Source organism: Eumetopias jubatus, unplaced genomic scaffold (genome assembly GCF_037043125.1).
Source record: "Eumetopias jubatus isolate StellerSeaLion01/CBP00866 unplaced genomic scaffold, mEumJub1_p1.0 scaffold_3, whole genome shotgun sequence".
In the NCBI taxonomy this organism is placed as follows: Eukaryota; Metazoa; Chordata; class Mammalia; order Carnivora; family Otariidae; genus Eumetopias; species Eumetopias jubatus.
The window spans coordinates 140702245-140727675 of NW_028274809.1; the positions used below are offsets into that span (position 1 = coordinate 140702245).

General features: G+C 44.7%; 1 protein-coding gene across 1 annotated transcript in view; it reads left to right on the forward strand.

The window, feature by feature from the left end:
* ENOX1 (ecto-NOX disulfide-thiol exchanger 1) overlaps nt 1–25431 on the forward strand; it is a 251530-nt gene that overhangs the window by 78391 nt on the left and 147708 nt on the right. The window contains exons 4-7 of the mRNA XM_028106142.2: nt 5327–5500; nt 6707–6913; nt 10431–10664; nt 20623–20835. Of these exons, the coding sequence (XP_027961943.2) occupies nt 5327–5500; nt 6707–6913; nt 10431–10664; nt 20623–20835 (828 nt within the window). The remainder of the gene's footprint in view (nt 1–5326; nt 5501–6706; nt 6914–10430; nt 10665–20622; nt 20836–25431) is intronic.

The following is a 25431-nucleotide window of genomic DNA, read 5'->3' on the forward strand; positions in this document are numbered from 1 at the left end:
ATAAAATACATATTTATTAACATTGCACATAAGTGCTACCATGTGTTGTGTACTGACCATGTGCTGAACGTTATGTTAAACACTTAAGATTTTTTTTTTAAATCCCACTTAATCCTCACAAGAATATTAAAATTTAAATATGATTATCCCATTTTGCAGATATTAGAAAGACTCAATGTCCTAAGGTCGCACAGTCAGTGTGTGGGAGACCCAAGGCCTGATCACAGGTACATTTGATTGCAGATTTAGGCTCCTGACACGTTGATACACTGCTTTCACACAGACTGTGCTCTCTGAGGCTCCCATTCTGTGGAGGTGGTATGTCTGGTATTTATGCTCACATTTACCTGAAGAAGACATGGAAGCCCAAACAGGTTAAGGGACCAGTCAGCCTTAGTGTCCCTCAGCTGTTACCCAGATCCTTTTAGCTCGAGTTTACCTTTTTAAAAACCGCTTTCCTTTGTTGATCATGAAATGATTTTTAAGAATATTAGAGAAAAGAAGGACATGGAATGAAAAGAAAAGCATTTACTTTGTGAATTTAACTGACGTTGCAGAAGAATAGAGTTGTCGATTGCAGTGAATAGAATGTGCCCATGTATCACGACGTAGTGTCTCTGTCCAGTGATGATGGATCATATTTGGAGGCAGTGATTCCTCTGGAGAAAGGAGAGGAGCTTCTACATGTTTCTTAGAGCCCCTCTAGCCTGTCTCTCTGCCCCGGGCCTCAGAAGCTTGGCATCTCCCTGGACTCAAGTTCCCGTCTGGGCCTTAGGTACAAGGAAGGGGCCCTGGGGCCCTGTCTTCTAAGACTCAGCATCCAGCTGGGCTTGACCCAGGTCAGGCTGTGACCCAGGCCCCAGGACTGATAACTGGGGTGTCTGCCTCCTTCCATAAACCCTAGGCTTTGGTTCTGGTGTCTGGATCCTGTCTTGCTTCTCCAGCCTGAGTCCTAGCTCAGGTAACCTCCCCGACTGTCAGTTTCTCTCAGCCTCTGACCCTGTTACATTGCTGCCAAACTTCACTTCCACCTGGACTGAGTCAGAACCTGGATCAGGGTGGTTCAGGCCCAATGACCTGCCGACGCAGTCCCCCAGCGAAGCTGGCCTCCCTGCTCTTGTGTTTTGTCTGCTGCTAAGGATCTCTGCCCAGGACTAGACCTACTGCTAACCTTTGGCCTGATTACTGCCTCTTCTCTCTTACTATTCTCTAGGAACGCGGCGCCCTGCCTTCTGGGCCTCTCTTGTTCCTGGCACTGACAGCGTACCTCTGTCCTCCAAACCTCAGCCCAGCCCAGCATCCACACCCATGCTTAAGCTAGTTAGGCCCGGCCTTGACCGAGACAGACCTCTATTGGCTTTCTTCCAAGTGGGGTCAAGTTCTCACTTCCAATAATTAGGCTTCAGTGAGGCATTGATGGGAAAGGGCATAAAGGGGGCCAGCCAATGCTCGGGCAGTAGACCAATGGAGAAGGAGGGGTGGGAGGCAGCACAGCCGGCAGGGGGCCTCTGCCCAGCAGAGTGCACATCTGACCTTCGCTGGCTGCCATCCCGGTGAGAATAAAGTCAGAATGCACTAGCTTGAATGACAAGATCCCTTCTCCTCTAATCTGATTCTCAGGGCCCCTCAGGACACTGGTCACAGTGTCTTATGCTCACCATGCTATAGCATGGACATTGATTGGAGTCCCCTAGGCCTATCAGGCTGTCCCTGGCCCGTCTCTTCCTGGGCCACGCGGTGAGCCTCAGTTTACACTTCTCAACTCTTTCGCTCAGTTTGGTGCCCATCCTTCATGTTCTCCTTAAACACAGTGATTTCCCTAAGTGGGGACAATATTACAGTTCCTGACCCCATATCGCGACAATAGTATGTGCCCAGGAAATGCTGAATGAATGAACGAAAGAAACTGTCATGCCTCTTAACGTCCTGAACACAAAACCCTAACCTGCCCTCTGCACCCTGCTCATCTAACTCATACAACACCAGACTACGTATGAATCAGGAAGCAGGTTTTTTGTTTCTGGTTGTGTCTTGTCCAGTTGGGAAAAGCCAATGAGAAAGAAATACTTGCTGAGCTTTGGCCTTGGTGCCTCTGTCCTCATGGTCTGTGACACAGGGGGGAAGCTGAACAGGGCTGCAGTCTTGGAAATAAATAACTGTTCCTCTTGTTTAAGTACAATTTCTTTCTTTTTTTTTTTTTAAGATATTTATTTGAGAGAAAGAGAATGAGAGATAGAGAGCACGAGACGGGGGAGGGTCAGAGGGAGAAGCAGACTCCCCACTGAGCAAGGAGCCCAATGTGGGACTCGATCCCTGGACTCCAGGATCATGACCTGAGCCGAAGGCAGTCGCTTAACCAACTGAGCCACCCAGGCACCCTAAGTACAATTTCTGAAAGAAAAGTTCCGCTCTGTACTTAATTGGATTCTTTCTTGCTGCAATTTAAGCCTTCTTTCTCCTTTCCCTGAGTGGAATTATAACTCATTATCTCTGAAGTTCACAGGGGCAGCTTTTCTAAAAGCAAGACGAGGAGCTGACTCTTCGAGCTTGCATTCTCCCCTCACCTTTGTATTCCTGTGCATGTGTCTTTCTCAGACTCCCAAAAAGTGTGCATTTGCTTTAATGAGTTAGTACATAATAGGTTCCTGTGCTATTTGAGAAAACAATTTCCATCTGTTCATATATTGTTAAAAAGTAATGGGTTCTTATTTTTAAAATAAAAGTCTAATCCTTCCCTACTTCCTCTTCTCAAATACTAAATCTCAGATCCTTTGAGGTCCAACATAATTTAAGTGTTAATTCCTTTCTAAGCTCTTTTCAAGCTACTGCACTCACCATGCAGATTTCATTAAACCTCAGAGTCTCTTCATATTGATGTCTGGGAAAAAGCAAAGTAACCCTTGCTCTATATTAAAATATTTTGCTCAGGAGTAGTGTGTTTTGTCCCCATTCTAAAGATGTATTTATTTATTTGGCCTTCAGAAAGGAAACAGAAGTTTGTTACAACTAAAAGAGAATGGAAGCGCTGGACTTCTCATCTCATTTGTGGGCAACATCTGGTTATTGTAATTCACAGGGTTCGCTGTCCTGAGCAGTTTCAGCCTTAAATCAGCCTGTGTTGGCAAACAACAATGAGGGCCAGGCCAGGAAAGAAACAGATGAATCTTATGCATGGAATGAGATTAAATAAAGGCATATGCATACCAATATTTCAGTTTCTAATATATTCACCTTGAAAGCCAATCTGTTATTTCAGTGTTGATGACACTGAAAGCCATTCTGTTCTGGAACTTCCCCCTTTAGACTTGGTGTCTAGATCAGAAAGATATGTATTGATTTTGTTTTAACAGCAGAGTAAAATTTTAGTAGTGACATGTATCAGGTGAATGATCAAGTCAGGTCATTCTACGTGAGACTTTAAGGTAGTCAAAAGAGCCATGTTTACATATGGAGCCAGAGACCAAGGCCCTGGGGTGGACACTGCCATTTGCTTTGTGATGTTGGGGATTCTACTCAACTGCTTTATGCCTCAGTTTCTTTATCTGTAAAATGAGAATAAGACCTGTGAAACTTTATGAGGATTTTAAATGAATAACCAAAGTGTGAATCTTGTCCCTGTCACTTCCCAGCTTTTATGTCTTTTCTATATCACTTGTTTTGAGCAATGTCAGCACAGAATCCTGGAATACTGTGCCCCAAGAGATTATTCAGCCTAACAGTCCCATGTTACAGATGAAGAAACTGAGAACCATAATTACAGAGGAAGTACCTAGAATGTCAAGGTGACTCCTTTGAATGAGAGTGCATATTTGGCATTTATATTTACATTTTTTTTAACAAAACCAATATTGAAAAAAAAACCACCTCATTTTATTGAAGTCATGCTGGTACACTCTCAAGTTAGATGGATTTCCTAAGAAATGGGACAGCAGTCCTCTTGGGCTTATAGATCAGGATCACCCTGCTTATTCTGTTCAACCAAGAGGAAGAGCAGAAATATCCAGGGTATAGGGGAAAGCTATCATAAGCCTTTTCCCAGAAAGGAAAAGTTTTTGCCCGTGCTTCATATGCTCTGGAGTGTCTTCGTAAACAAAGGGTATCCCTGTCACTTCATTGGCCTCTGGGCTTCTCCTACCTTTCAGCACAGGTAAGCCACGCCTGGGCTGAGGCAGAGGCTGTCCATGAGAGCCACAGAGCAGAGGGGCTGGGAGGGGGGAATGGGAATGATCTAGGAGGAAGAGGGAGGAAAGATAGGAGAGTAAGAAAAGGAAGTTCATTGCCAAGGAGTCGCGGAGGGTCACCGTGGCTACTCCTGGTGGTATCTGTGCTGTTTCTACCTGAACATCATCCCAACCAGCAGTGAGAATGTCTGCTTTCTGCAAACAGAAGCACTCTCTGGAGAGGGGTCCCTTCCCAGCTACTCTTAGATACGCAGTACAGTATTCTAACAGTCCCTGCTTGTAAATAAATCTGACTTACTTAGGAAAAGTAAATCCCTGCATATCACCATTGAAATTACTTGTTTCATTACCACACTAAAAAAACAATTCATTGCTTATATTGGAAAACCCATTCTTTTGGCCCCTCTCATTTTTTTTATACAGAGTGTAAATTTTTTTTAAATAATAGGGCATAAAGATTTCAGGAGGGTTGGTCAATTATTTATTTGTTGATTGAATTATAGGAAGAAAGTGTGATTATCCAATGGAATGCAGAAATGTATACAGCTAATTGTGTGCCTGCATGTACTTAACCCAACCATAGTAATCATTTTTTGTTTTATATTTCCTGGGGGAAATAGGTTAGGTTGGACCTGAATGCATCATTATAAAGTATGCACATATAAATTGAACTCTTCCAAATCTAGGTCGCTTGGATAAGAAGGCTCTTTTGATAAAACCAGACTGACAATTAGATTCACAGGGCACTTCAGTGTTAAATGATATTCTTCCCACATTCTGGGTCATAAGGCAGCGAGCGTAAACAATACACCGATGTTAAGAAACAGAGAATCACATTCGCAACAATAACAAAGCTTCATGGTGCATGGTTTTCCACTTTAATATGCTGTGTTCTGTTCTGCCATGTTAATGTTTTAAGTGATATAATTTCCTTTTCATGTAGTTTTAAGTTCATCTTATTTTCTCTTTGTCTTTCTGGAATAGCTTTCTATAATGCTACATCTTATGCCGGGAGAAATTCCTAACCAAAAAAAAAAAAAAAAAAAAGCGTAAAGTCAAATAATCTTTGCAGGAAAACAGCAAAAAAAACAATGAAAATTGATTCAAGATCCTCCAGCCAAAATGTTATCTTGTGTACTTTACAGACTCAATCTGTGTCCCAGGCTTTGATCCAGGCCTCAACATGATGACTGGGATCACCCCCATTAACCCAATGATACCAGGCCTGGGGCTTGTACCACCCCCACCGCCAACAGAAGTGGCTGTCGTCAAAGAAATAATCCACTGCAAAAGTTGTACTCTTTTCCCTCAAAATCCAAGTAAGTGATACCTGTGAGAACTGTCTGCTCCTCAATTTAAATTTCTTTCTTTTCTTTTTTTTTTTTTTTATGTAGCATTGCGTGCACTTTCAGATGTGACTGAAAATTCTTCCACATGGATGCACAAAGTGGGGATCCATTCGACATGATGCTTTTGTCTCTAGATTAGCATAAATGTATGGGGCGGTGTCCATGTGTTCTATCCAGGAGCTGAATTGACACCATGAAGCCAGTATATGTGATGTGGGGATACATCCCCAGCATTAAGAATCTTTTTGCATGCAATGAAGTCTAGCAGTTGCTGCAGAACATAGTGTGAAATATGTGAGCATTTCTATCCATCTTCACAAATGTGGGAGAAAAACTCTGAAATGTGCTTTGCTAGATGGAAAATTGAATTAATTTGGTAGTTAGCAATTTTGGGGGGAGCCCACATCTCAGAGTTTCTGGGCCAAATGGCATTTGCTTGAAGGAAACATACATTTGATGAAATAAATGAGCCAGAATTTTTTTTTTAATTTAGTTTCAGATACTAAGTTTATGGGCTTAAATAGCTAGAATTTTTTTTTTATTCATATTAATCAGTGTTGCCTTTTTGAAGTGGACTTTTCAGGAGATTGCTTTAGTAATCTACATATAAACTAGGTAAAATGTTGTGACAGTGTACCTTTTACCTTTTCCTACAGCCTCCCCCAAATGTAATCGTTGGCTCATTTAAATGTGAATAATAAAAAAAAAAAATGGTATTTTCAGGCCCCGGTGTTTCCCCAGCCCAGCAAGTACTACACATGTTTACAGGTCCTGTTCTCTGCCTTGCTGATCCGTTATCCCGCAGCAAGACAAAGCAGATAGCAAGCCCAAGTTTTCCATCATGTTGTCACCTCATCACGCTTTGTACTTTGTGAAGTTTTTTTTCCCCCATTTTCTGGGCTTCTGTATTATTAAGGGGAAATGAAATTATGCTGACATTGGCTTTATCTCTGTTCAGGGACAAGCTTAGCCACCCTGTGTAGAAAGGACCACAGAAAGTAAAGGTTGGGAGGAGGAGGGGAGAGGAAGTAAAAACATCAGTGTGAGTCGGTGAAGACATGTATCACGACTCAAGAGTGGAGAAAGTTACTCTGCGGGTTTCACTTTCGCCAGGTGAACCAGGAAGAGGGCAACGAAATAAAAGGCACACCCCTCTGTTTCTGTTGTGACTATTAGATCTTCCACCACCTTCCACAAGAGAACGACCTCCTGGGTGTAAGACCGTGTTTGTCGGAGGATTACCAGAAAATGCTACTGAGGAAATTATTCAAGAAGTCTTTGAGCAGTGCGGTGATATTACAGCCATTCGGAAAAGCAAGAAGAATTTTTGTCACATTCGATTTGCAGAGGAATTCATGGTTGACAAAGCCATTTACCTTTCCGGTACTTTGCATTACATAAGGGGTTTTCGAGGCATTTTTGTTATGTTTTGTGATGTTAATAAGAGCTTATTTCCCTTTTGCCTTAACGCACAATAAAGTCCTCACAGTTTGGGGATGGAAAAGGAGGACCTCTGCCTTTTGCCCTGGCTGCCAGAAGCTGTATGTTAAGTCTGTGAGTGCACCTCACGGCAGGAAGGGTTTCCCACTACCAGTCTTCAGGAATTCCATCGAGTTTCTAATTAATGTTCTCAAGTGCTTATTAGATAAAAAGCAATATTATGAATACTGAGGACCATTATTATTATTGGATATAATTCCCTGGGGGAATAAAATACTCTCTTGGCATAATTTCAGTTTTTCAGAGTGGTTCACTTTCTAGACCCCAGGGTACCAAATCAAGATCAGTTTCCTTGCAGAAAGTAGTCCGTAGGTCCTAGGGGAAGGCCTGATATCATTGCCCAATTGCTAGTGCATTTAGAGGGGAAGGCCTACCCCAGGATACCTGCTTCTCTGGTGCCAACTGATAGGGAGATTTTTACAGATGTTGAAATTAGACCCAGTGCTGCCTGTGGGTGTTGGGGCAAGTGCACGGAGGCTGTCCTCGAGGCCTTTGCCAAATTTGAGAACTATAGATCTGGTATCGGTATGTGGTCTTAGGGAAATGTGCGCTTAGAATCAACTCATTGCCATTCCCTCATGCTCTCCTTCTGCATGTTTCGGTCTGTCACTCGGCACACCACCTCCCTATTCTGAGGCAAAGCTAATGAGGGAAGGTGAGAAAAGAATAGAAAAAAAACACAACAACTCTGAATGCTACTGCCAGGCTTACTTACTTTCTGCAGGCAGCTCTTATTGCCATGGAATTCCCTGCAAACTCCAGAAGCCTTGGGGTTATTCCAGCACTGCTGCAACTTTCCTGAGCCCAGGTAGTGCTACGGAGAACTTTAAAGCCCTTATTCCAATAAAACTTTACAAAGGGGGGGGAGGGGGACCTGGAAGCATTCTAAAATAGAGATGGAAGACGAAACATAGAAAAAATATTTTACAACACACAAATAGCTATGTGTTTTACTTGTCATGTATTCTTGGGCTTTAGCATCAGAGTAATCTATTACACAGTTGGGGATTCTGTCGAGTGCGTGGCATTGGGTCTCACATGCCTCAGGCAAGATAACCTCTCTCTGGCCTCCATTTTCTCATCTGCGAAACTGAGGTAGTAACAGTACTAACTCATAGGATTATTATGAGGAATGAATCAAAATGATGGATATTAAGTACTTAGCAGGGCACCTGCAACAATAGGAACCATTCAGCAAATGGATGTTTCTAACACAAATATCCTGAAGATGGTAAAGAAAGACTGATTCTCATTTTTCACAGACCTGCCCCAGGGAACCTGGACTGTAACCACGGCTCAACCATAAAACTATTTCTTTACTCCACCTGATTAAACGAGAGGGTTAGAGTAGATCAAAAGTGCTTTTCAGCTCCAACGTAACACAACGTTTAGACACAATCAGAAACCCCGTGAGATATTGCCAAAGATGAATAGGCCCAAATTTAGGCACGGGAAAGGTATTCCTGTCTTTATTCCTTGACGCTAGGCTCTTTCCAACCAGGATCCTGGTCCTGCTTCTGAGCCAGGTACCCACAGCAAAGGCCTCACCTCCAGGTGGCACAGCCATCAGCCACCCTGGGGAGGTTGTACATCAGTCCAGGGAAGATCTGAAAGACTGATTAACTGGAGGGGCAGGAGGGAAGGAAGGCTGCCCATCCTGTGTGTGAGCTCCTACAAGCCCATACCCAGCTGGAAGGCCTAATTTTAGGACTGTGTTCACAGTTGAAGGCCAAGCTAATTTTAGACTCAGCCTCATCAGGATCTCTTTTAAGGCCTTAATGATGTTTTGGTGAACGAGAGGGTACTTTTTGGAACCAGAAATATCTGAAAAGTGATGCTCTGGACACGAGCAGAAGAAAGATGCTTGGCCGGTTAGGGCCGCTGGGCAGCCTTAGGCGGCATTGCCTGCTCAGCTGTTAGTGTATGTCACCATGGCCTGCTGACTTGTTAAGTTTCTATGGCCCAGAACCAAGATACGCTCTGCTTTAGCATGAATTCTGCTCATATGTGATCGGATGTTTGCGTTTTTGATAGGTATTGTTGTTATCTTCCTATTTTTAGAGAACATCACTTAAACCTAGTAGTGAGAAGGGCATAACAGGAATCAGATGTGAGATCTGTCTTGTATTTGTAACTTCTCAAAGGTGTGAAGTGCCCTACAGGGAAGAAGTCAGCCTCTGCAGGGATTTTTCAGCGGAGTTTCAACCCAAATGCCGAGATAATCCATTGAAATCTAGCACGGAGATCTTGAACATCAGTGTAGTGCAGCCTACCATCTCACAGTGGTATCTCATTTGCAAAGTCCCTACATGGCAAAAGTGCTCATTTTGCTCTCTCCTCTGGCAACCCCGACAGCTGTGATCCTGCTGGGACCTGAATTTATGTTTTTAAAATCTGAGTACCCCAAACCGAAGAGCAGCCTCAAAGCCAAGCCTTCTTCATTTTGAAGTGAGGCTGGCTATCTGGTTTCAGTTCTGTTTGTGTTGATTTCTCAGATCAGGTTTCTGCACATCATCTTTATAAGTTGGGTAGCTCGCAGTAAATCCCCCAAAGGTTTCCAGGCCCATTTTTTTTTTTTTTTGGTCCAGCTCTGTGCTCTTGTACAGGCTCCCGTGGCCTTCAAAGATTGCGTGGACAATTTGTGTGGTGCCGCATGCCAGATGAGGTGCTGCAGGGCTGCAAGAAGGCAGCGGTGAGGCCTCTTGATTGAAGGTAAAATATTCTCCTGTGTGCCCCAGAGGATAAGTGGAAATAAAACAGCCTTGCAAAATTGCCTTGGTAATTGTGGCTTTTGCAGCTGCTGAGAGAGAATGGAGCAGCATTTTCTAGGGGAATGAAGCAATAACCTGTGAGTGAGGTGTTGTGGAATTTACTTTGTAGGTCTTTTTAAATACCATAGATATTCTTTATTTACCCCTACTCTGCCTTTTTCGAAAAAGAGTTTAAGAACAGTTATGCAACAGAGTTACCGTAAATTGAAAATATAACACCACGGCCATAGAAAGGCAGAGAGGGGAAAATGCTACATGCCAAATTTGTTTCCGAGCTTCCTGGAAGCCAGAGGGAAGAGTTATGGTAAGTGCCCTGGTTCTTGAGGTCATCCTCTTAGTAACATTGGCTTGAAAGATGGGTAGGTGACCCGTCCGAGACACCTCCCAGAAGTGTGTTTATCTCCAAATCCGTAATAAGCTGAACTTGGCAGTACTTCCTTATCACTGGGGAGAAGGGTAATTGCTTCCCACCCCTTTGGGCAAAAAAAAGAAAAAGAAAGAAAAGAAAGAAAGAAATAGGCGAAAGCCCCCTTTCCCCCACCCCCAGGGTGCCTTGAGGGCCTGGACAAAACGGTGTGGTCATCTTGGCGGTGACATTGTGACGCCACTGGCCTTTCCGTTGCTTTCAGGTTACCGGATGCGATTAGGGTCCAGCACGGACAAAAAGGACTCGGGCCGCCTGCACGTGGACTTCGCCCAGGCCAGGGACGACTTCTACGAGTGGGAATGCAAGCAGCGGATGCGCGCGCGCGAGGAGCGGCACCGGCGCAAGCTGGAGGAAGACCGGCTGCGGCCGCCCTCGCCGCCGGCCATCATGCACTACTCGGAGCACGAGGCAGCGCTGCTGGCCGAGAAGCTGAAAGGTAGGGGGCTGCCCGCGCGTCTCCGCCCCGGTGGGAGGCACGGCCCGCTCCCAGAGAAACTCCGCCATCCACCCCCCCTCCCCACCCCACCCCACCCCACCCCACCCCACAACGCCCCAGACGTCTCCGTCCCTCCGCGTGCTGAGTGCCTGCGGGCGAGGTCACCCGGACGCAGGGGCCGCTTGGGCTTCCTCCTGCTGTCGGGACAGAGCCCTGCCCCTTCCCGCCGCTGTGCTCCATGCACGCGCGTGTACGGCCACTCACCACGGCTTGTGGAAAGAGGGGCGGGTGAGTCATGCGCAGTAGCCCTGGAGCGGGCTCTTCGCACCTGTGTTGACTGAGCGAGGCTGGCATCTCCTGTGGGCAGGCGGGTCCTGGTGTGTGCCTCCAGCTCCTGGAGTTTCCACCTACCTGGACCCTTCTCAAAGCCTCCCTTCATACACATGGGAAATGGCGCTGGGGTCTGTGGAGGGTAGAAGCGAAATTCAGAAAGGGATCATCCCTTCCTTCAGAGATGGCGTTGAAGGGACACTGCTGACACCTACAGAATAAGTAGGAATAAAAAGGAGTACATTTCATTTCTTTAAAGTTTGCTGTGCTCCTTTCACATGTTTGATGCAGTGGGGGATAAAGCCATATGGAGGCTTTAGTACCTGCCCCAGTGAACAGCAGATGATTGGGGAGGGAGGGGCCAGATTCTACCTCGGGATCACGTGTATGTGTGAATTCTCCTACTATTGAGCAGAGTCACGGAATCTGAGCAGCACCTGCATTTACGGGCAAACGATGGTCAGACCTTCCTCGCGCCATTGGGCGCATCAGGTTAGAGTGGCTGGCCACACCCAGGTGTCTCAGGTAGTACAAAGCCAATGGCATGACTGTCAAGCAACATAGGAGCAACGTGCTTTGGGAACACGGGGGCAAGTGTTGATGAAGGTATCGAGAAAATCTTCACAGAGAACTGTGCAGGATAAACAAGGTTTTTCTTTCCCAGAAGAAGAAGGGCCTTAAAGACATGCCGGTCAGAGGCCGGAGCCCTAGGAAAAAAGACGCAAGGAAGCAGAGAGGAAGGTGGCACAGGAGGGGAAGGGCAAGGGGCCTGTTCCAGCGCACATGAGACCGGCATGGAAGTTTATAGAGCAAGGTGGAGCTGGAAGAGCATTTCGGGGCCAGATGGTCGGGCCCTGAAAGCTGCCCCTGGATTTGGGTTTTACTCCATAAGCAGTGGAGAAACCATTAAAGATTTCTGATGAGAAAAGAGATGTGATTGATCCTTGGCGTGTTTTAGAGCGTAGCTAGTATATTGCTGGCAGCGTGTAAACTGATCGGATGCTTTCACTAAATGAAATGTGTGAAAGCTGCCCAAAACCTATTTTAGGAGGATAGGAGGTTGACGTTATGTTTCTTTAAAAGAGAATTCTTTTTAAAAAGAACTTCTGCTTCTAGCGCTGGTGCCCTTTTCAGGCCTTGGGAGCCCCTAATCAGCTGCCGTTGTGGCTGAAAGCTCCCCACTGTAACTACCGAGGGCTTTTTTGCCAACGGCCCATGTTCCGCTGCTCTGGGAGGGCCTGTCTTACAGACATAAGTACATAAGCCATGGGTGTCCCTTTAACAAAAAACACATGAAAGGCAAACACAGGCATGATCTCCTTTTCCATTCAGGCTACAAATCATAAGGAGTGGCCAGAGTGAGAAAGAGCAACATCCTCAACCAGGAATGTTGATTTTGCAACAAGTCGTTTTTTCTTTAATATCCTGCACATTGTGCATTATCGGCTTCCACGCTCCACTTAGACATGACAAAAACTGGCACCTTGGTTCTGTGACCTCTTGGAGGGATTTCACAAAAAGTTTGGCCTCCTCCTATTCTTTTTAAGGAACCAGCACAGAAATGTCTATGCACTTAAGAGGAACATGGCGTTGCCTTTGCTGTGGGAGGGTCACAGATTGGGATGTCAATTGGGTGAAGTAATTTGCAAGCTTTGCCATTTCAAAAATATATATATTTATATAGATGAGTATAATTTGAAGAATTTAGGAGCTGCACCTTCGCCAAGTACTGTGTGATCCGTTGAGAGAACAGATTGGAAAATTTAAGAGATGGCAGTTACAGTAGAATGAACTAGCTAGGCATACAGCGCAGGCAACCAGTCAGGTAATACCAAGCTTGAGAATTTCAACCCAAGCTCAGAGTTTGGAATATAAACAGCATTTAATTGCGTAGGAAATTGGCTGCCTCAGAGAGGAAATCTACTCCATGCTCCTTATAATGCTGCAAAGCCAGACTGAAGGGGCCAAGGAAACTGCTTCCCTGAAGATGACTTTATTGATGTGGGGATAAAAAAACAAAAAAATGCAGTCAAAACCCAAGGTAAAGAAGCCTGAGTAAAAAAGATGATGGAAATACGATCTGAAAATACCTAATTGAATTTGATTTTTTTTTTCCTCCCATGAGAAATCATGCTATCTTAGGTTTATTACAAACATTTTTCCCTGTTTTACATTGTACTTGTTCTTGCTGTTTTCTTTTTGAAAATCAGCTCTATCTAGCAAAATCTGCACGAGCCAACTCTTTATTATGACCCACAAGGCCCTCTACATGCTGCCTGGTGTTAAAACTCTGCACATAGTAAATACTTAATTCCCTTCTCCCTTCCTCAATGAGTTGGAGCTTTGAGCATGTTGTATTTCTGGCCTTTGGTGCCACCAGACGTGGTGGGAGGTGGTGGGAGGTGGCGGGGGGGGCGGGGGGGTGATGCGCCAGCATTGCGCAAATATTTATGGAGCTCTTTACCATATATCTGGAACTGTGCTAAGAAGCACTGCGGTGGGGGGGGTGGGCAACAGCACACGCACCCCTACCTCACAGAGTTTAGGCTTCTAGCGCAGTAGAGGCAATTACTAAGTACCATGTACTTCCCGTGGTGGTGTGTGAAAAGTGCAGCGAGCTATCCCAGGAGGGACCCGGAACCCAGCTGGACCAGCGGCAGGGTGAGGGGGCGGATCTCCTGAGACCAGCTAACCCCAGATCCAGTGGCCACTGGGCCTTCTTGAAGGCGCAGGAGACGTCAAGTTGTAATTATGCAGTGTCTTAAGGCGGTGTTGGTTACGTTAATACAAATTCTAAAAAAGAAAATTAGCGGGCACCATGCCGATTAAATAGACATTGTTCTGAGACAGTTCCACTTAATGAATGAAGACTGACTGGGAAGTAACTGCTCACAGACCCAAAGTTTATAGCATGGCTTTGAGAAAGTGAGAAGGAGCTCAATAACACCATAATTACACTTTATTGGAAACAGTAGCACCAGGCAGATGAGGTAATGAATTTCAGCGTGTCTAACACAGACCATCCACCCCTGGAGGAGCCCTGTGTTTGGACTGTGGAAGGAAGAGATTGATTAGACGGTGAGAAAGATTATATCCTAATTCACTGGAGATTTCTCCTGGCAAGAGCATTTAAAAGTTTTTGTGTACTTTTTCCCCCTTTGGAAAAGCTTCACGTAATCTTTCATTATGTGATGAAAGGAAGAGTTTCTCTCTGCATCAGGTGAAGTTTTGACAAAGCTTTGAAGCAGTGCCCTTGGGATCCCCCTGGCGTGTCATCATGAATTCAGTTCTCCTGGGATCAGCATTCCTAATTTCCGGAGGGCTAGACTAGGATTTGCATACAGAATGGCCCCATGTCAGCCTGCCAGACGATGGAGAGGGGGGTAGCAGTGGTGCTGGCGTTTTGCTGAGACGGTTGTCAATATTTATGGTTCCGAGAAAGTAAAAATCAATAGCGCTATAAGCCAAGTGGGAGTTCCATTAGCTAAAAGCCAGGCTTCCTTCTCAGGGCAAGGGAAATGAGAAGCGCAGGAACCTGTTTGAGAATCACTTCCTTAGGCGTTATTGACCTTCACAGAGGCAAGATAGGCCATTTCATCTAGAAACATTTTGCTTGACCCAAAAGCAGGAATAACTGGTGCATTTTCATATTGCCACCCACCCCCTTAATTTTTTTTTTTTAATTTTTACAGGTACTACAGAGTTGGGGGAGAGTGTGTGTGTGTGTGTGTGTTGGAGGGAAAGGGGTGCTTCAACCATTTGTATCACCTTTCCTGCTACCTGTAATTTGGAGGATAGATAAGGTTACATCCCTTTTAATGGTTCATTGAGGAGCCAAAAACTGGAGACTTGTTTAGGGATGTCCAATGTTGAGGGACACATAGTGAAATTTTAGGGATGTTGTAGGAATAATGCTTGGCTCTCCTGGAATCCCATTCTGCTTGGGTCAATATGTGACTCTACACTGTAAGCTGTTCCCAGCTATCATAGAAACCAGAAATCAGTGATAGCTAGATCGACACACCATCCACACGATTCATCTTTGTATGTGTGTGTACATGTGTGTGTATCCCCATTTTAGGGGGAAAAATGTGTTGTAGAACATCTTCCTTTTATCTCATTCTCAAGACATTTTATTCAAACATTAATCTCCTCTCCTGTTATTCCTTTATAGACCCAGCCGTAAATAAGGGTATTACAGCCCACCTAAGTTTTCATATTCAGTGTTCATGGCCTGGCTCTCATCCACCTATTGTTCTGAAAGTCAAGGCCAGATCTCCCTCCATACACAAAGGGGGAGAAAAAATTCCCTACCCATTTGAGTCCTTTTCCCCTTTATTATCTATTCATCAGTTTGATTGAAGTTCATGTGTCCACCTGCTGAGTCCGTTGGCTCTGCGTCATGGCCCTGGGGTTTCAGACATGACGGCAGCACGGGCCTGGCCTTTGAGGAGCTTGCAGTTCAAGGGTGGCTAAAGGATATTCTGGCAGTGGAACCATGACTTACAAATATAACATGAACATGTGCCAGCGATTTTATTTAACTCATTTAACGAGAGAATCAGTAAGACGTTAAAAACCGGTTCAAAAGAGAATTTGCTCTGTAACAATTTATATTTTCTACTGGACAAAAATTCATCTACATTGTTATGGAGAATTATTTGCATTGTTATCAGTTCTCCACAATTTATGTTCTGTCCCTAAAGAGTTGTAAGGTAGCCTGATCAAAAACAAAGATTCACTCCCCTGTAGAATCAGATAATTCTGGGGGCTGGAGGCCAGTGGAGAGGGTCCTCTAGGCCACGGCCAGCATTTCATTGAAAGGATCTGCAGTAGTCTCTATGCCCATTTCCAAGTCATGGACATTTTTTTTTTCCTGGTTGGGGATGGCAGGTGTTAAAGCAGCTATTCCTTAAAGGGGTGTGGGGGAGGTCAGGAACAGGGATTCGCAAAGCTCATAAGAATCACATCAAATCCTTTCAGTGTTCTCCACGATCTCAGCGGCTACTTTCCATTTCAGGGTTTTGTTATCTTTTAACTTAGACGAGCTCGCAGCCAATTTCCCTGGTTTTCATTGACTGATTTCTTCCAGTGCTTCCGAAACTCTCATGTGCAAATGAGTCACTTAGAGTAGGATGCAGATTCTGAGTCAGGAAGCCTGGGTAAGTGTGAGTCTGCATTTTCAAGGAGCTCCCAAGTGAGGCTCAAGCTTTAAGTCTTTGAATAGCAAAGATTTATCCCATGTGCAATTTTTTAAATGTCTACTATGTGCCAGGTGCCCAAGAAACACGAAAGAGAGGGAGAGAGGTTGATAAAGTCCGAAGTAAACAGAAACGAAATGAGATGGGTATGGCTTTAGGTAGTGACATTGAGGGATGCTAGCCATTATAATATTATTTATTCCTCACAAAACTAAAGTTGGTCATTATTTTCCCAGAATTAAAAATGCCTTCAAAAAGATTTTTGAGTCATTTGACAAGCTGGTTAGTTAGTGCCTTACTGCAGAAAGTTCTGCTTCTCTGTGATTATCTGACATCATTCTTAACTTTCGTTGCCAGTGGTAACGACCTCAGAGGCCTGAAAGGTAAAGGACCAGCTAGCTTAACTGCCAGGAGAACATTTATCTCTGAGAGACACTGTGAAAATACTCTTTAACACAAAATTGAAGTGTTTATTCCCATCTGATGTTTCCCAACTTCTGACCACTGAATTTGTGGCTCTCAGCACTAATCACTGCAAGCCTATTAGAAATAGTGTAATCAAATATAAACTGCAAAGAGAAAAACTCGAAATGACCAGAAGATTGAAATATGTTTTGGAAGTTTTATTCTCATGTTAGCCCTTCAAAACTGGAGACCGAGCCATAAATGAGCAATTACGGTATAGAGTGACTAATGTCTTAGTAGCAGGTTATGTGGGGAGTTGTGGAAACATAGCAAATGGACACCTAATTCATGTTAGGGTTACAGAAAAGCTGACTTCATGGAAGACACTGAAACTGAATCTTGAGGGAAACAACGGGTGGACCAGAAACCTGAATGCTCCTTCCTAGGATGAGTGCACAGACAGGCAAAGGCATGGCCCTGGTATTTATTTAACAAAGGGGAGAGCTATAAGGGAATGGGGGAGGGATGGATTGAAGAAGAAAATGCAAATCAAGAAAAGCCACGGAGTAAACGTGCAGTAACCTGGGTGTGACATCCCGAAGACCCTGATTAGAAAATACTACACAATTTTTAATGAGCAAATGGTTCATAGTCACTCCTTAATGCACCGATCTTCCCAATTCTTAATGTGGAAAAAGCACATCTGCACATTCTAGTTTCTAAACTGCACCCATGCTCAGAGTTATGCCTAAGCTTGTTCACAGAAAGTATTTGGAATTTTTATGACTGCATCTTTGATGTGATTTTTATGAGCAGTGTTAATTTCTTTTCACATGAATAGCTTTAATAATGCTGCAATCTAAATCCTATTTAAATTAGTTCTATATTGTCTTCTGTTTTCTCAGTGATCTTCCCACTGAATACAAAATTGAATTTACAGTTGGATATTGAAAATGACCACTCCCAATAGCTCCTGTAAGCCATTCAGAGTGAGTTGCTGGGTTACTCTTACTGAATATGAAGTCACTTCTTACATAGCAACAGATATTGACCAAACTTACCAATTGCGCCTTAACTAATGTCTTCACATTTATTTTGCATGTCAGTACATCAATTTCACATTGGCCTGGCAGTTTTAGAAAGTTCAGAAATGAGGATGAAATTGGGAGTTTTCAAAAGTATATACTTATTTTAAGCTAATGGAATTCTGCCTACAATTACTTCTGTTACCTATTTTTTAACCCTTGTTAAAATGTGAGCAAGTCTCCTGCTGGCTCACTTAACAAATTATGTATTTCCAATTGCTTAATCCTAAAACTGCTGTTTTCTTTTTCTGAAAACTATCAAATAACTATGATCTGCTGGTGAACTTAGGCTCTCCATCTAGGAGTGAAGAACAAGAAAATTTGATTTTCAGATCATTTGAGCAAACATACATTTTTAAAATTGAAGTGTGTTCTCCCTCACAGTAAGTCAGTGTATTTATGAACTCAGTGACCACAAGCAAGAGAAGGAAAAACAATCAGTAATAGGAGGGAAAGATAGAACAACATTGTTCTCTCTGCTAGTAAGCTCAACAACAAAATCGTGAAGGGTTTTCTTTGCTCTGTGTTATACAGAGATGAAAGTCACAGCAAAGGGTAAAAATGGTACATGGAGTCAGTGTTTTCTTTTTTGTTGTTGTTATTTTTTAAGGGGGGGGGGAAGCTTTCTTATCAGCGTTAGGTTTATTCGTGCTGTCTTTTGGGAGGTCCATTCCCCTAACATATATTGGCAGGGAGAGAGGTAGAGAGTGCGTGCAGGAGGCAAAATTTATTCTGACTGTAACGGTCACAGTGGGCCTCTCACAAACATAATGCTAAATTATCGGCCTCTCCATGGGCTGAACTAATGTTAAGTTGTATGATGGATTTTATCTTACACAAACCGCTCTGGTCCGTGAAATGAGATAAGAAACCACTGCAGCTGGAGTTCACAGAGGGTTGAGCTCAGACTGAAATTCCAGAGTTAACAAAATTGGATGAGCCAGCTGTGAGACTGCACGCGTGTGTTCTGAGCCTGTGCTTTGAGATTTTCGAGGAAAGGCATCTTTGCGGGGTGCCCTGTGGGCGTTCCCGGGGCCTCTTTAACTCCTCTGGTGAAGGTGTGAGGGTGGAGGGGGCAGGTTTGCACTGGAAAAAGGCTCTGATCCCCAATCTCCAGCTGCCCCTGCCGCAGTGGGGGAGGGCCTGGCTGGGTGCTGATCAGTAGCGTGCGTTTGATAGATGCTTCCACCCTGGAGAAAGCAGAGCGCACCCCACACACCCTGGGTCAGGCTGATCCTGCCTTCATTCAGTGCACACACCTCTGGGCAAGCAACAGCCACAGCAAAGAAGTTGTGTCCCGTCTGGGAGGGGGCCTCTGGCAGAAAAGGTACTATAGATATTTCTATCCTGCGCTATGAAATTCACAAAGAGCCCCAAGAATGAAGGTTTTGTATGATGTGTAACATACCAACAACAGCGGTTGATTAAAAAACATCTGGTGAGTGAGATAAAATGTGGCTCAGTTGGTTAAGCGACTGCCTTCGGCTCAGGTCATGATCCTGGAGTCCCAGGATCCAATCCCGCATCGGGCTCCCTGCTCAGCAGGGAGTCTGCTTCTCCCTCTGACCTTCTTCCCTCTCATGCTCTCTCTCTACCATATTCTCTCTCTCAATAAATAAAAATCTTTAAAAAAAAAAACTCCTTTGCCGAATATGCATCATGCTCTGTCCAGTCATCTGTGTGTGTGTATAAACAATATATAATATACAAAAATATATAATAATACAGAAAATTTTTGTGCGCGCACACACACAATGCATAAGAATGTTTCTGATGTTCCTCCAGTGGAGGGAACATAATAAGCACTCGGTATTTATCAAATAAATGAGTAAGAATCTGAATTTTCCAGTTTAATTTTGCTCCTGATTTTTAGAATTCAGAGCCTACATAGTTTTCTTGAAAAATATAGGATATTTTTCTTAAGTCACATTTTCCAGGGGTAGAAAAATATAAGTGGAAGACGTCTCCCCTCAAGTTTGCCTGGGAAGTATGCAGTGAGCCTTCAGCAGTAGGATCAATTAATGTTGTGATAATTGACATACAACTACCAGTTCAATTAACTTAATTACCGTCAAACTTGCTTTTTTTTTTTTTTCCTACTTTTAAGCCATGCAACACAGGTCTGTTCTAGTAACCATTCCCAAACAGGCAAGTTTATTTCGTTTCTTTCAAATAAACTCCATCACTTATTTACAGGTGGAACCTCATTCCCCACTCCATCCTCCCAACCCCCATACATACCTCAAACCAAGTTCAAATAGGTTCCAATAGGCTTCTAGATGGCTTCCAGAGAAAACACTGACCACCCAGATAACAAATCCTCTTGTTGAAAAGAAGGAAATATTCTATTTTTCAGCCTAATTAAATATGTTGTATTAAACCTAAGATGAAATTAGTTTTGAACTGTAGTAGAAAAAGCATTGACTAATTCCTACTACCGCCTTGGGAACAGTATCTTCCATTACATCCAGTTTTAAAATAGTTTAATCTGTCATCCATATTTTGACACTAACTCGGCTGATTCTAAGTCAGAAAACTTGTATTGTGTAATATATCTGATGAAAGAATAAAGAAGCGGAGACCAGATAGGTAGGTTAATGACTGTTTTTCAAGCCAGTCTTAAGAAAGAGAAATCAGGGTTTGGCATACCATGTTACCAAGAATGCCCAGAACAAATCTAAAACTGAACTCACCTGGTTCGGAGATGGGAGAGTGACCCACCATTTGTTTTTTGGATGGCTCTATGGCACCATGGAATTAGAGGCAGAAGGGGAAACCAAGCAATGCTAGAGCAGTTAGTCTTAGGAAAGCTAATTTGTCAAGTTTGGAAAATGCATCCGTGAAGATGGTCTGTGTTCTGTCTTTTGAGAAGAACCCAAAGTAAAGTTCATTGTCTTGCCTTGGCATGATTTGTACTTGGTGGTTTTCCATTTCCAGATGATAGCAAGTTTTCAGAGGCTATCACAGTGCTCCTTTCCTGGATCGAACGAGGGGAGGTGAATCGGCGTTCCGCAAACCAGTTCTATTCCATGGTGCAGTCAGCCAACAGCCACGTCCGCCGGCTGATGAACGAAAAAGCCACCCACGAACAGGAGATGGAAGAGGCCAAGGAGAATTTTAAAAATGCCTTAACTGGAATCCTCACTCAATGTAAGTAAAATTTTGGGGGCCATCTGTTTTTGTTGTGATTTTGCCTTTTCTTTTGCATTCATTTAATTTTTGTTTTCATTTGGGGGTAAGTAGTTCAGTAATTTCCCATTTTACTCCATATTGAATGGCAAACCTCATTACCTATTTCATGTTCTGTGGCAACTTGGAGGAACACGGACCCTGCCCTGAGAGCTTACTTCTCAAGGTGAGCAACGTTTCTGTAGCTTTTCCTCAGAACACCAAACCCGGCCACCGGGGCAGGGCAGCCAAATGCTTCTGTGCCTGCTGGACCCACCACAGGTCACACCGCACCTGCAGGGCACCTGTGGGGTGGCTGCCCTTTACCATGCAGGACGTGACCTGCATGTCCTCCTAGTGCCGACAGTAGGAAGCAGACCCCGAGCACATTGTCCTTGAGCTCTGTTTAGGATGAAGGCACCATCAGAAAAACTCCTCCTCAGGATCCTTTATTTGAGGTGAGCTTTGGCTGTCATCATGGGCAACTCAGAAGTCCAGGTTTTTCTACAGTATTATTTTTTTGTCCTTTTTTCATCTGGAAAGCAAATTGCCTTAATTGCTTAATGCTGGCGATTTTTCATGTCCAGACCCTAAATTGATGAAGGGGTGTAAATAGGCTCTCTCATAGAACAATAGTCAGGGTAATTACCCAGGGCTCTATTCAAAAAAAGGGCATATATTTTCTTTCCAGGCACTCTGTGTCTGTAGTTAACGTCACAGTGGCATAATGCATTGCGGTTGCTGATGTTCCTGTTGTTGGTAAAAGCCATCGAATGACAGTGTAACAATGCCCCGCTCCATTCGGTACCAGGTGCAGGGTGCCACGTGGGATGGTGACGTATGAGATTTACATATTCATTCTGAGAATGAGGGATTTTTTCAATGATACAGTGTGCCAAAATGTCGATCGCCTCTTTCATCAGTGTAAACCCAAGGGATGATGGATCTATCTGTTAGGATGGGAAGAGAGAGGGACATGAAAAACCAGGCTCTCAAGTGGAAAGGTGTTTTATATGACTTTGTTGTAAGAAGACCATTTTTTGCAACAGCATAAGATATATAAGAAATGCGCAAACATGAACTCTGGTAAGTGGCCAAATATCCAGTAGGAGACCAACCTGGGCACCTGTCTTTATAGAAAAGGAATAGGAAAAACAGAAGTGCTGTCTCATCAGACCATTATCAGACCACTTTCCCTTGATGCCCAGTCATGAGGAATGGCCCTTCCCTGGCCCATGTACACCCAGCAGTTCTGAGGTTAGGGTTACTAGGGATAGGGTAAAGAACACCAGTATTGATTCCGCCTTTAAAAGGAGGGAAGCACGGAATGGATTAGTGGGTGGAGGGGAGGTAAGGATGGCTTGGTAATGGAGAAAAGGAAGAGAGGGAAAGGCCACTCAACTCTAATGATACAGTCCCTGCCAAGTGCATGAACGCTGGGATATTACTGGGTAACTTTTGCTCACTAGCATCAATTTAAAAACATTTTCACTCCTGTGACTTCACAGTCCCACCTGGCAGGGAAGACTCAACCCTTGACCCTAACAATGAAGGTAGAAAGACAGCCACGCATTAGAATAGGGGAGAAATTCGGTGTCCTTTGGCCGTATCCCTTGAGAGGAGCACCTGTTAAAAAGAGGCCCAGCTCTTGTGGCTGAGAGAATGCAACGTGCCTGACATGATGCGGGGCTGAGCTGGCCTCGGTTTCAAACCACAGGAGAGAGAGATGAAGAAGTCTGGCACGTGGCAGGATCCAAACATCAGCATTTGATTACTGATAAAGGCTGAACTGGAACGGGAGGTTGAGGTCGGCTGTAACAGTGGGCTTTCTACTGCGCGGCCTCCAGGGGGAGCATCTGGCCGCAGGCAGCCCTGAAGCCCTTGACCCCGCTGCACAGTGAGGGGAGGAGCAGGGGGGGATGAGGAGGGGTGCAGGCGGGCTGGTGGCTCCCTCCCCAGGAAGGAGGGAGCAGAGGGCATGAGTAGGACCGGGAAGGTTGGAGGGAAGTCCACCTCGTGGAAACCTAGGAGTGGAGACTCCTATTCTGGATACCTCGTTGGCATCTCCACTGTGAAATATCAAAAATGGAATTCTTGCTTTTAATTTTCAAGCCCATTCCTTTTTAGGTTTTTCCTTCCTATTTTAAGGAATTCTCAGACCCAAATCCTGCAAGTAATCTTTACCCTCATCATCTCCCTCCTCCAAAGCCCGTATTCAGGGCATCAGGAAGTCCCATTGCGTCAGCATTCAAAAATGACCCACTTTTCTTCATTTTAACTGCCAGCATTCAAGGGCAGGCTGCCTGAACTATGGCAATGGCCTGGTGCGTCCGTTAGGCCTGGTGTCCACCTGTGAGTAACAGAAAACCCCACCCAACTGTGTCTTAAAAAAGTGAGGTTTTTTTCTTTTCATACCTGGTAAAATCTGGCCGTAGGTATGTATTGGCACAGGTTCAGGGGTGCGGGGCTGTCAGGCCTGAGGTGTCTGTGAGGCTATTAGCTTTTCCTAGGTGACGGTCGAAAACGACTGCTCTTGCTCCTGCCATCACATCATTTTGTTGACACGCTCGAATCATGTAAGGGAAAAAGCAGAGGACAGGGTTGTGCCTTTAGAGCAAGAAAGCAAAGCTTGCCCAAAGATCCTCAACAGACTTCCATTTACGTCTCGTGCGGAATGATTACACGTGTCCATGCCTAGCTACCAGGAAAGCAGGAAATACCCTTTTTTGGGGGTGGGCCCGTTGCTCCCAGAATAAAATTGGGGCTTTCACAAGAAGGAAGGAGGGGAGGAGGGCTGCTGGGAGGCCTTGTGCAGTTTCTGCCGTATACAGTCCCTCCCTTTCCACTTTGATTCTTGTTCAGTCTATTTTTCACACATCGTCTAATATAATTCACATCATAGCTTCCCCACTTAAATCCCTCAAGTAGCTTCCCACTGCACTTACAATAATATTCACTCTCCCCAGACTACAAGCTCTCCATACCTGCCTCTTTAGCATCAGTTTTCCCTTGACACGTGGTGCCTCCCCGCTGTGGAGCCTGTCAGAACCGCCTCCCACCCCTGAGCCTTTGCACCTCTGTCCCTCTGTCTGATGTGCCCTGCCCCCCATCCTGCATGCATGAATCCTCCCCATCCTTTGTGGTCTTGGCCGAAAGCCCACCCTTCAGGGAGACCTTTCTGCTTCACCCTTCCCCAGTAGCTTCACCCAGTTCAAGGTCCTTTGGAGCACTTACCAAAATGTGCAGTGATGTCATGATTTGTCTGCTCCTGATTATTAGTCATGCACGCATACCAAGTGTCTGGAACATAGACTCAGGATGATGAGTGAGTGAGCACATGAGTAAATAGGAAGGATGGCAGGAAGGAAGCCTGAGACAATTCAGAAGTTCCCAGGGCCCTCTGAGAGTGGTTTGGTGTGGGTGGCAGCACGGTCCGGGGGGCCCGGCCCTTCAACTCTGCTTGTGTGACCCAGCACATCCGAAAGCTCACTGGCTGTGCCTTTGCTGGCAACTGCTGTACTCTACCAGACCCCTGGTAGCAGGCTAGGGGTATTAGGGTGTCAGCATGGAAGAGTCAACAGAAAAACTCATGTTGACATTTCTCAGTTGTAACCACATTTCCCATCTACCTGTTGCTGTGTGAGAGACCCCCCTCAGCCCTGTACTTTGCTTCTGGGGAAGTGTTTCAGCAGCCAGCAGAGAAGGTGAAAAGTCCCAGCTGGTGTTGACAGCCCACAGTGCTGTGGTGCCCATCCCAGCCACGGAGGGCCTAAGGGGCCATCGTGTGCCTTGATAGCTAAGGCCCTTCGGGACAGCTTCAAGATGGGAAAGACCTTAAATGTGAGCATGACCTGGAATTAAGTCTTAGAGGGAGAACAGGAAGGTTGCATGTCTTACTGAACAACCTCAGAATTTTCCATTCTTTCCTATGTGCTTTTACAAAGGACTACTCCCCAGCTGCAAAGGGGAACCAAAGCCTACCATTCGTCATGACAGTGGTAGCAGTAACCTGGCTAAGCTGCTATGTGTGTGCGTGCACATTTTATCACCCTTTGAATTTTAAATACATCTCTTTTCATGTCTGATGCAGTTACGTCTGTTTGTCTCAACCACATTTTGCACTTATCCCAGCTCCCTTTAGTATGGTGGGGTGAGTTTGGCATCAGTACATGGGGCGGCTTCTAACATAATGACTGCCAAAGTCCACAGTGATTGGCACACTCACTGCATTTTCCAAAAGCAGAACCCGCCACACCCCCGTTAGTCCGCATTAATACTTCTGGAAAACACCGCAGGAATCACATTTCAGCTTTCTCATTTAGAATTAGATCATGATTGTTAAGCACGAAAATTCAGGAATGGCATCTCAGTTTTCTTTCTCCTAAGGGGCTGGAGATCTGGTTGTGTGGCAGTAACCCTGAGTGCACCCTCCCTCATAAAAGATGTCCACAGCGCCAGCACCCTTCTCCATAACATCCCATGATGGTCTCTGTTGGAAAGCCACGAGGGTCAGGAAATTGTTCTGAGGCAATTTGAAAGCAAATATATTGATGAGCTGGCTTATTACAGCAGGTAGGG